Here is a 12,862-nt window from a genome sequence, read left to right on the forward strand (position 1 = left end):
GAGACAGATGGTTTCCCGTGTTAAAGTAACAAAGATAGATGCAGATGTGTTGCTTAGGACAATCATTTTATTATTTTAAATTAATAAAGGGCAAACAACATCTTATGTATGGACATGGAAATGAATCAATCACTATTAGAGGAAAAAGTAAATTAGAGAAACACACACACACATATATATTATATATATATATATTTATGTGTACATGTGGACACTTCCCAGGTGTCTCAGTGGTAAAGAATCTGCCTGCCAATGCATGAGTCGCAGGAGACGCAGGTTCGATCCCTGGATTGGAAAGAGCCCCTGGAGAAGGAAATGGCAACCCACTCTAGTATTCTTGCCTGGGTAATCTCATGGAGAGAAGAGCCTGGTGGGCTACAGTCAGTGGGGTTGAAAAAGTGTTGGACACGACTTAGCGACTAAACAACAAAAGTGTGTAATATGTATGCCATGCATTTATATGGTGTGTATATATATGTATATGTGTGTGTGTGTATATATATGTATATATGATCCAGTTTTTAAAATGTGAATATACCTTTGCACATGGATATGATAAAAATATATATAAAGTGATATATTTATATCACTATTTATATAGTGATAAAGATGTATAAACATAGGTTTGAATGTATTTGTATGAACATAGAAATAACCTAGAGATAAAACACTAGTCTTTCAAGAGTAGTTACCTGTAAAGTGAAATTAAATGGAAGGAGGGAAGATTTGTTTACTTATCACTTTAATACATTTAGAAGCAAAGAATTTATACCTTCTTTTACTTTTTTCTGAATTTTTCAAATAATTACCCAAAAGCCTAGTTTTTAAAGATAAGAACTAGGAAATAACATATAATTATAAAATAATTATGAATTACTAAACACATGGGTATTTAGAATAACAGATTTTTAAATAAATAATTTTTAAATATGTTTTTTAATATTCTGGATTTTAAATAATTGTAAGTTAAATTTTTAGGAATGGAATTACATTCTCAGGAATTTATCTAGAGTCCTAAAACATCCAAAGAGACTCCAATATTATGTACAATTATTCTAAATAAAAAATATACTTTAATCACACAAAAGATATAAAGGATGTTAGCTTATAAATGTGTACTTTGTTAGATATACAAGTGCATATTGTTGCATATAACATAATTGTGACAATATTATTGGAGAAAATCCTTAAGGTGAAATGATCAAATGATAATAAGTATTATAAATAAAGTTTTATATTATAAATAGTATGCTATATAATACATAATATTTGCAAAAAAAGTTGGTATGTATATATATATATATGTATATATATATTTGTGATAATAGAAGTACCACAGGAATAAAAATAAAGATTTACATACATATAATTGATAGAGTTTGGGGAATTTTTCCCATGTTGATTGAATGTAAATATTTTTATTCCATTTATAACAAAATTTTTCTGAATAAATATTGTATTTTCTACTCTTTTGGAAAGTGTACACCATGTTTTTATTTTACTGCTGGCTACTTTTAAGTTTTAAAATATCTATTATAACTGTTATCTAACATTAACAGAATAATGTTGTATGAATGTTATAATATAGTTTTCATCAACTAAATATTATATAAAATAGAGGAAGTAGATTGCATTTTAAAAAATAGTTATGTAAATTAAAGTATTAGCAACTTTTGTCAAATATACTGTCATTTTCTTTCCATTATATAGAAAAATCAAAGGAAGAACAAGGACAAACAGATAAAACTGCTCAATGAAATCTTACATGGAATTAAGGTAATAAAAAAAGGACATGCATTTAATTTATCTATTTAGAATATAGCAATAAGCTAACCAATAAATGAATCATTCACCATTATCAATATCAAAATAATGAAATATGTATAATTTTGAGAGAGTAATTTAGATTTCAGATATATAAGATTTCTTACGTTGAAATAGCATTTAAATAAAGCCAAATAAAATGTAAGGTGCTTTTTTTTGTTGTTCTCAACCAACAACTAAACACAAATATCTCAAAAGACACAAAATATTACTCATTTTAAAGACAGAAATTTGGAATGAAGCAGGGAAGAGTGGTGGTTACACTGACATCAGTGTGAAGGTAGATACATGGGGAAAGGGATGAGAGGCCATTCGGTTTCTTTTATACATCATACATTGCTCAATCATGTATGATTCTTTGTGACCCCAGGGACTAGAGCCGCAAGGTGCCTCTGTTCATGGAATTTTCTGGGCAAGAATACTGGAGTGGGTTACCATTCCCTTCACCAAGGGATCTTCCCGACCAAGGGATCGAACCCAGGTCTCCTGCATTGCAGGTGGATTCTTTACTGTCTGAGCCACTTACCTGGCTATTCTATGAAAAGTATTTTACTGATTATTTGTTTCCTAGAAAAACTACCTCCACTCCATACACCTAACATTTTCTCTGTGATAAAGTGAGTGAAGCCTTATACATTTTGCATAGAGATATCCCTCAATTTTGGAGAAGGAAATGGCAATCCATCCAGTGTTCATGCCTGGGAAATCCCATGGACAGAGGAGCCTGACAGGTTGCAAGGAGCCATGAGGTTGCAAGAGACGGACACAACTTAAGACTAAACCACCACCACATTCCTCAATTTACAATGGCTTTGTACCCTGATATACCCATCATAAGCTGAAAATATCATTGTCGAAAATGCATTTAATACACCTAACATAAGGCAATGGCACCCCACTCCAGTCCTCTTGCCTGGAAAATCCCATGGATGGAGGAGCCTGGTGGGCTGCAGTCCATGGGGTCGCAAAGAGTCGGACACAACTGAGTGACTTCCCTTTCCCTTTTCACTTTCATGCATTGGAGAAGGAAATGGCAACCCACTCCAGTGTTCTTGCCTGGAGAATCCCAGGGACGGGGGAGCCTGGGCGGCTGCGGTCTATGGGCTCGCACAGAGTCGGACATGACTGAAGCGACTTAGCAGCAGCAACATACTTATTACCATAGTTTAAAATATACTTACATCACTTACATTAGACTACAGTTGGGTAAAATCATCTGACACAGAGCCTATTTTATAATAAAAATGAAAGTGAAGTTGCTCAGTTGCGACTCCATGGACTGTAGACTACCAGGGTCCTCTGTCTGTGGGATTTTCCAGGCCAGAATACTGGAGTGGGTTGTCAGTTCCTTCTCCAAGGGATCTTCCCAACCCAGGGATCAAACCCGGGTCTCCTGCATTGCAGGCAGATGCTTTACCATCTGAGCCACCAGGGAAAGCATTGAAAAGTTCACTAATTTATTGAATACTGTACTGACAGTGAAAAACAGCCTGGTAGTATGGTTGCAGAAAGCTTGGTAGTATATTGGTTATTTATCCTTTAGATTGTGTGGCTGCCCAGCACCATGGCAGAGTATTATATCACATAGAAGTAACCTGGGAAAAACATCAAAATTCAAAATTGGAAGTGCAATTTCTACTGAATGAGTATTGCTTTCACAGTGTCCTAAAGTTGAAAAATCCTAAATTAAATCACTGTATATCAGAGATCATCTGTGTATAATTTCAAATCCTATTGCACTTGGATTATAGCTCATCAGATTTTTCTAAAGCACAAAATTTGCAAAGTTCACATGGAATTTCCTCCTGACATTTAAAACTCCATTGGACATTTCCATCTACCTGCAATGTGGGAGACCTGGGTTTAATTCCTGGGTTGGGAAGATCCCCTGGAGGAGGGCATGGCAACTGACTCCAGTATTCTTGCCTGGAGAATCCCCATGGACAGAGGAGCCTAGCAGGCTGTAGTCCATGGGGTCACAAAGAGATGGCCATAACTGAGCCACTAAGTACAGTGCAGTTCAGTTGCTCAGTCATGTCCTACTCTCTGCGACCCCATGGACTGTAGCACTCCAGGCTTCCCTGTCCATCACCATCTCCCAGAGCTTGCTCAAATTCATGTCCATTGAGTTGCTGATGCCATTCAACCATCTTATCCTCTATCGTCTCCTTCTCCTCTGCTCTCTATCTTTCCCAGCATTAGGGTCTTTTCACATGAGCCAGTTCTTTGCATCAGGTGGCCAAAGTATTGGATTTCAGCTTCAGCGTCAGTCCTTCCAATGAATACTCAGGAGTGATTTCCTTTACCATTGACTGGTTTGACCTCCTTGCAGTCCAGTCTCAAGAGTCTTCTCCAACACCACAGTTCAAAAGCATCAATTCTTCAGCACTCAGCTTTCTTTATACACAAATAAATTATTTATCCACAGAATAAACCCATTGTATGTACATACTGATTCACCTTAGAATCAGTAAATGATATGCTGCATTGTGCTATATAACATTTTTACAAAAATATAAATTACTGAAGTGAAAGACATTGTCAGATTGAAGATACCTTGAAAGGAGACTAATATCCATGAATAGCAACAAGATTGCCTGGAAAAACATCAATAACCTTAGATATGCAGATGACACCACCCTTATGGCAGAAAGTGAAGAGAAACTAAAAAGCCTCTTGATGAAAGTGAAAGAGGAGAGTGAAAAAGTTGGCTTAAAGCTCAACATTCAGAAAATGAGGATCATGGCATCCGGTCCTATCACTTCATGGGAAATAGATGGGGAAACAGTGGAAACAGTGTCAGACTTTATTTTTGGGGGGTTCCAAAATCACTGCAGATGGTGATTGCAGCCATGAAATTAAAAGACGCTTACTCCTTGGAAGAAAAGTTAAGACCAACCTAGATAGCATATTAAAAAGCAGAGATATTACTTTGCTGACTAAGGTCCATCTAGTCAAGGCTATGGTTATTCCAGTAGTCATGTATGGATGTGAGAGTTGGACTGTGAAGAAAGCTGAGTGCCAAAGAATTGATGCTTTTGAACTGTGGTGCTGGAGAAGACTTTTTTTTTCCATCATTTCCTCTTTATTTTTTTTAATTTAAATTTATTTTAATTGGAGGCTTTGTATAGAACAGTCTTTGGAGAAGACTCTTGAGAGTCCCTTGGACTGCAAGCAGATCCAACCAGTCCATCCTAAAGGAGACCTGTCCTGGGTGTTCATTGGAGGGACTGATGCTGAAGCTGAAACTCCAATACTTTGGCCACCTCATGCGAAGAGTTGACTCATTGGAAAAGACCCTGATGCTGGGAGGGATTGGGGGCAGGAGGAGAAGGGGACAACAGAGGATGAGATGGCTGGATGGCATCACCGACTCGATGGACATGAGTCTGGGTGAACTCCGGGAGTTGGTGATGGACAAGTAGGCCTGGCGTGCTGTAATTCATGGGGTCGCAAAGAGTCAGACACGACTGAGTGACAGAACTGAACTGAAATTTAACTCAGGTTATTCTATAAAGTCACACATCCTCAAAGTATATGCTCCAGACGCACCTTGCACCTCTTTGTGGGTTAACTGAGACCCCCAGCATTCATTAGAAAATAGTGATGTATGTTTATATGCTGTAAGTATTGATATTCATAAAATGAAATTTGTTTTATCAGTAGGACCAAGACAATGTAGATAAAAGAAATTTTCTCAAGATCTAAGCAAAGTTCAAGATTTAAAATAGCAGTCCCAGCAGTAAATACACTAGAATATTGGAAGAGGTCCAAATGGAAATCAGGATAGTTTAAAAGTGGGGGCAATTTGCATCCTTGGTGTTTGAAAACAAGTGTCATAAAGCCTCTCTCTAACATTGATAATAGCTTAGCATTTATCAAACATTTTCTGTATGTCACACACTGTACTTATCACTATATCTGTTTCCTCATATAATTCTTATAAACCTAAAGAAAAAGATTTCTCATCTTCATTTTACAAATAAGGAAACAAAGTATCTGAGCTGTTGAGGGTCATGTCTAAGTTCACAGAGCTGGTAAGAGATTATTAGAGATTTCCAGAGGATTCATAGACATATAGATAGATAGAGGAATAGATAAACAAAGATTTATTTTAAGCAACTGGCTTATGAGTATAGGCAGTGACATGTCTGAAATCTGTTGAGCAGGCTGGAAATTCCTGTGGGACTTGATGCTACAGCCTTGAGTCTGGAGGCAAAAGTCCTTCCATCTCAGAGAACCTTAGTTTTTTCTCTTGAGGCCTTCAACTGATTAGATTGGGCTTACCCATCTAAGGGGCTTCCCAGGTGGCTCTAGTGGTAAAGAACTTGTCTGTCAATGCCAATGCAAGACATGTAAGAGATGAAGGTTTGATTCCTAGGTCAGGAAGATCCCCTGGAAAAGCAAATGGCAACCCACGGCAGTATTCCTGCCTGGAAAATCCCTTGGACAGAGGAGCCTGGCAGGCTGCAGTCCATAGGATCACAAAGAGTTGGACACAACTGAAGCAACATAGCTTGTTACCACCCATTTAATGGAGGTCAATCTTCTTTATTTAAAGTTTAATGGTTTAAATGTGAATCGGATCTAAAAATTACCTTCACAGTAGCATCTACTAGTATTTGATAAAATAACTGGGCAACATAACCTAGCCAAATTTACACATAAAACGAACCATCACAAAAAACTAAGATCATGGCATCCAATCCAATCAGTTTATGGCAAATAGATGGAAAACAATGGAAACAGTGACAGATTCCATTTTCTTGGGTTCCAGAATCACTGTGGTCAGTGACTGCAGCCAGGAAATGAAAAGATGCTTGTTCCTTGGAAAGAAAACTATGATAAATCTAGACAACATATGAAAAAGCAGAGACATCATTTTACTGGCAAAGGTCCATATAGTCAAAGGTATGGTTTTTACTGTAGTCATGTGTGGATGTGAGAGCTGGACCATAAGGAAAGCTGAGTACCGAAGAATTAATGCTTTTGAACTGTGGTGTTGGAGAAGACTCTTGAGAGTTCCTTGGACTGAAAGGAGATCAGACCAGTCAATCCTAAAGGAAATCAACCCTGAATACACATTGCAAGAACTGCTGAAGCTGAAGCTCCAATCTTTTGGCCACCTGATGCGAAGAACTGACTCATTTGAAAAGACCCTGATGCTGGGAAAGATTGAAGGCTGGAGGAGAAGGGGTGACAGAGGATGAAATGATTGGTTGCTTTATCAAGTCAATGGACAAAAGCTTGAGCAAACTCCAGGAGACGGTGAAGGACAATGAAACCTGGTGAGCTACTGTCCATGGGGTCACAAAGAGGTGGACGTGACTGAGCAAATGAACAACATAAGAGGCCTGGAATTTGAATGTAGGTCTGTCTAACTCTAAAAAGTGTGTGGTAAGCCATTGCATGATTCTGCTTCTCCATGTTTTCCATCTCAGGAAATAGTTTGCAATCTCAAAACACCTGTAACCTTTCAGAAAATGGCTTGACATCCCAAGACATAAGTTTTCAAGAAGTTGGGAGGCCAGGGGAGAAGCTTAACTATTAAAAGATGTGAAAAGAATAGAATTGAGAGTTGGACCAGTGGAACATTTGTCAGGATTAAACTAGACAGAGGCTTCCCTGGTGGCTCAGACATGTCCATAATGCATCCATGGACAAAGAGTCAAACATACCTGAGCCACTCTCACTTTCACTTTCAAGCTAGACAGAAACTGCTATGGAGCTCATGCCAGGAGCTGGGATGTTGTCAAAGTGTGGCTCAGGAATAAGCTAGTGGTGGGTAAGAGAGACTTAAGAGTGGAGAAATGATGATTTCCTCCGCCTACTCACCCTAGAAAAACACCACAGGAAATATTTTGACTCAGTTGAAAACAGGAGTAGTTTACTTCCTGGGTACCATTTTCACCTTCACAGTTATGAGTGTGTGTGTGTTACAGTGTGTGTATTTGTACGTGTGCATGATTTTTTATTTCTTCTATGATATTGATTGTTATCATCTGACTTCTTTACAGATTCTCAAACTTTATGCATGGGAACCCTCCTATAAAAAGAAGATTATTGAAATTCGAGAACAGGAATTGGAAGTTCAAAAATCAGCTGGGTATCTTACTGTATTTTCCATGCTAACTTTAACTTGCATTCCATTCTTGGTAAGTGTGTATATTATTTCTTGTTTTGATTTTCAAGTTTGATTTGCATTTTCACCTTCAAATTCCCTGGAATTAAGGTTTTCAAAGTGAAGTCTTCTATATCTAAATTTAAATTTTTAAAAAATGCAGTCATTAATCTGTAGAGATGAGAGAATGAAAGTTTTAAAGATGGGGAAAAATTTTTGGTACATTTTCATTGGTCTGTATTTTTTATATTTAATAAGATTTTACATCTTTGTAAATTTTTCATAGATTGAACACATGCCATCCTCAATCTTAAAATAATATAACCTATATTTCAGAATTCCTTTTCAGCTCTATTATTTTTCATGATTAATCCCTTTTAAGCAAGACTGAAAGGCACATTACGTAGAGTTGGAAAGGGACATTATTGAGCATTTCTACTGTGTGTCAGACAAATTATATGCATTTTATTTCATTCTTGCAATACTAAGGTATTACTTTTCTCATTTCACAAGAGGAAATGGAAATAGTTTGGAAATATCCTCAGAGTTATAGAACTAGTATTTGTAGTGAATTGATATGAATTGAAGTCTCTTTCTTTCTGTCACTTCATGCAAATATTGGGAATCTCATGCTATTTAAAGTGTATAAATTGCCTTGAGATATTGAAGCAGTGGCTGGAAGCCAAAGGATAAGAAAACCATGTATAACTGAAGGATCAATTTTAACCACTCTCAGTAGTGATGGGTTCAGGAAACATTCTATATGTCTCCCCTGTTGTTAATTTAAAATATTATTATTTTTTATTTAAACAAACGTGGATATTATGAATGTAAAAGCAATATTTACATTTGAAATACTTTAGTAAAAATAGCCAGCAAGCATTTGCTTAAGACAGTCTTATGTACATGATAAATAGTCAATACAGTCTCATGCATAAATGAACTTTTCTGCCTTTTCTAAATGAAACTTATGCAAGTAAATATAAATCCTACTAGTCATGATTTATTTATACATTCTTCAGTTAATATTAAGACACAGAGAAAGTAAAATTTCTGTATATGAGACAAAAGGTATGCACGCATCACTGGAAAAAATTTACATAAAACTCCATTTTGAAGGAAAAAATGAACTGTTGTATGTTTTAAATGGGGATAATTACTGTAGTGAAAATGTGCCATGTCAAAGAAGGGAGCTGGACCTATGACATGTTCATAGGATGTCATTATCTAAGGTACTTAATTGTATGATCTGTACTAAACATTTATTTCATATCCTTCAGCAATAGTACTAAATAGTACTAAATTTTGGTAAACAACAACAACAAATGTTATTGAAGATTTCTTTCCTAATTTTGAGTCTGTAATTAATAATTGCACAATTGAAGAAAATTACATGTCTACTTTTAAGGTGTCCCTGGCAACATTTGGTGTCTATTTCTTACTGGATGAAGGAAACATTTTAACAGCCACTAAAGTGTTCACATCTATGTCTTTGTTTAATATCTTGAGGCTTCCTCTGTTTGATTTACCGATGGTGATCTCAGCTGTGGTCCAGGTGCGTCCAAATTATCCTTAAACTGAGAATCATTACTCTACTGAAATCTTTAGTTTTGCATATTTCACTTCTTAATCTTTTTTTAAAATTTTGCTTTTTGTAGTTGTTTTATGCTGCTTTCAAAATTTCCCTAAGTTAATGAGCAATAGAGATATTATATAATGAAAAGAATCATGTTTTCTTTGCCTGTGCTTTTCATGTATAAAAATGACTTTTAAGCATTTCAACATGTGATATTGTTTTCTTTGCTAAGTGTTGGTTCTCTTGTTTAGCTTTTTAAAATTTGGAGTTTGACACTATGCCATCAAATGGTTTATTTTCTGTTTTCAGTTGAAAAATTTTGAGTAAGTGATTTGCACAGTAGTAGGTCTGAATTTTCACAGGACTCAGCAAAACTTCATCTGTGTTGAAAGAATAAACTAGGGACAAAAGTGCGTTGATAATATCAGTCTGCCAGCCAACCTTGTATGAGGTATATGGTTTAGCCTGCTTTTATTGTAATCTCCAATCACTGAAGCCTCTTTAGATGCTATGATGAGTAGAAGGCAGCTAAAACCATAGGAAATCCAAAGAAGTGAGTTCTTTGATCCCTATACCCCTAGATTTTCTCAATTAAATTTTTTCAATATCAGGTTTGGGTATTCACCCATCAAAACTTTTTCAAGTCTGGATTCATAAACAAAATGAATTTTTGCTTACTGGAACTAGCTCTTTGACCTAAGAACTTTTCCTTTTAATTCATATAAACTGAAATATAGAAATTATATCTGAATGAAGAGTAACATAATTCTATAGTAAATAGCACTTAAGCTATTTTTGTTCCAAAATACTGTTTTTATATTATTTTGCTAATAATCACCAGCAGAGGGCATAGAAGTACTATTGATGCTTTTAGCACATTTCACAGCACACTTCTCTTAAAACAAATATTCTTAGAATAATAGTTCTGTTTTGCTTTTGAAACTATATTCTAGCTAAACGTCTGGTATACCAGAGTGTTTTCCAACTCCTAGTGGTACGCTACTACTGTCACTAAACAAATAAGGAGAAAAATTGTCAAAAAAAAAAAAGAAAAAGAACCAACCTTGCATACTGATATGACGCACTTGGTAAACAAAATCACAGCTTTTAATTATATCTTATCCATTAACAGTCACATATCCTAACATAAAGTGAATAAAAATGTACTAGAGGTTTCATGCAAGTCAGTATCAGAGGAAAAATGATTCTATTTATCCTATCTGTAGCAAAACATTTATAGCTATTCTATTAATTAAATGTTACCATTGCTAAAACGATTATTTTGTTTATGCTCACAAGCAGATTTCATTCAACCAAACTGAAGTCGCTCTTAAAAACTAATTATTCTATGATTATTAATTAATCAGTTATCATGTTTTTGCTAGAATGTTAAGGAGAATTTTCGGTTTCTAACTTCTCGTGTTTTCCTGCATATATATGTTCGTTTTGTTTTTTGATTCTTGAAACTTCTTTTTCTTTATCGATGGACTTATTTATAAACATTAAAACAATACAGATCATGCTTGCTGAATATTTGTATCAATATCTCCAGTTTACGTCAAAAACTTTTCAATGTTTTTTCGTTTAACTTCTTCTTGAAACCCAAAAATTCCATTTGTGTTCATTTTGATAGACAAGAATATCACTGGTTCATTTGGAAGACTTTCTGAACACTGAGGAACTTCTTCCACATAGTATTGAAACAAACTACATAGGAGGTTAGCAGTTCTTTTTTGTGTTTAATATTTATTTGACTTCTGGGCTGAAGACAATTGATTCTAAGATACATTTCTGTATTTATTTTTCTTCCTAGATCATGCCATTGGTTTTATAGATGCTTCCTTTTCCTGGGATAAAACAGGGACTCCAGTATTAAAAGAGTAAGTCATGATTTGGGGAAAATTAAAAACAAAACAAAAAATTAGCATAGATTCTATCATGCTTCATGTGTTTATTTTTTAGAGGTTTTAAGCAGAAGATGAATCTATTGGAATTTGTAGGATTTTTTTAAAAACCTCTCACTACATCTTTCATCTTTATGATTGTTTTACAATCTTTTTTACCCCCTGTTCCTCTGTTTTCTTTGCAGCATTTACTGCTTGCATTTTGAAAGGTTGGATGTTTGTACAATAATGTAGGACAATGTGAATAGCAGCAATTTCAAGGATGATGCCCTGTATATAGTGATTTGTGATACAGTGACTTTTAAAAACAATTATAACAGAACTTCCTATATCATCTCTTTCTTTCTTTGTTGTGCAGTTTGAACATAAAGATTCCAGAAGGAGCCTTAGTGGCTGTTGTAGGGCAAGTTGGGTCTGGAAAATCATCTGTGCTTTCTGCAATTCTGGGGGAAATGGAGAAACTAAAAGGAGTAGTCCAAAGAAAGGTAAAGTCAACAACGCATTCTTTCCACATCTCCTATTCTAGCACATCATTAGTGTCAATAAGAATTTATCAAGTTGAATTGAAGAACAAAGTATTTAATGAGCATTTCTAGTTTGTAACAAACATTTAAATTTCCACACAAATTGATTTGCTATGGATGGATTAGTCAGAGCATTCTGTCCTCCATATATTTCAGCAAATCATTTAGGAATGCTTATGGTAATTGTTTGATGATATTAACTAAATTGCAACCAATTATGGAGAAACGAATGTGGTTTATAACATAATTTGATTAGGTTTCTAATTATCATTCATTGCAATGTTTCCTAAGTAATTACGGCCATTCCATTTCTAAGAAATGGTGTAGTTGCTCACAAGAAGGATCTCTGACCTAGGAAAAGCTCAGGAAAATAATAATTATTAATAGCTTACATTTAAATTTCAGCTTTTGGACTATGGAGAGGTCTACTTCCAGCCATTTGTTCTATTCTTAAAGGTCAATAGGAATAAGAATTCAACACGTTCTTCATCAGCTATTTCTTTTTTGAAGTACTAGGCTATCCAATGAATTTTTCCTTAGACCTACTACCTAAGAAGGTAAAATATTACCTAATCACTCCTTCTCACTTCTGACAATATGGAGAGGCTCTGTGAATATGAAACTAATGTCTTCACAGTTTTTTTTCTCTAGGAAAAATCAACTCCAGATCTTTTTATTTTTGTTCATGATACATTATTCCTTGTGTCTAAATTTATTCTCCTCTGGAGAAGGAAACCACAGCCCCCTCCAGTATTCTCGCCTTGAAAATCCCATGGACAGAGGAACCTGGTGGGCTACATTCTGTGGGGTCACAAAGAGTCAGACACAATTGAGCAACTAAGCATGTCTTTATATCTTTCCTGATTCTAGGTCTTTAGTGATTAATTGGTAAAGAATTCACTTACAATGTGGG

General features: G+C 35.3%; 1 protein-coding gene across 1 annotated transcript in view; it reads left to right on the plus strand.

Moving 5' to 3' along the window:
- The window catches only part of LOC120882101 (multidrug resistance-associated protein 1-like), a 95,940-nt gene that overhangs the window by 31,016 nt on the left and 52,062 nt on the right, over window positions 1-12,862 (plus strand). The window contains exons 8-13 of the mRNA XM_040265908.1: window positions 1,711-1,776; window positions 7,842-7,979; window positions 9,354-9,500; window positions 11,155-11,239; window positions 11,335-11,401; window positions 11,784-11,910. Of these exons, the coding sequence (XP_040121842.1) occupies window positions 1,711-1,776; window positions 7,842-7,979; window positions 9,354-9,500; window positions 11,155-11,239; window positions 11,335-11,401; window positions 11,784-11,910 (630 nt within the window). The remainder of the gene's footprint in view (window positions 1-1,710; window positions 1,777-7,841; window positions 7,980-9,353; window positions 9,501-11,154; window positions 11,240-11,334; window positions 11,402-11,783; window positions 11,911-12,862) is intronic.

This window comes from Oryx dammah, unplaced genomic scaffold (genome assembly GCF_014754425.2).
Source record: "Oryx dammah isolate SB20612 unplaced genomic scaffold, SCBI_Odam_1.1 HiC_scaffold_2, whole genome shotgun sequence".
Taxonomy (NCBI): Eukaryota; Metazoa; Chordata; class Mammalia; order Artiodactyla; family Bovidae; genus Oryx; species Oryx dammah.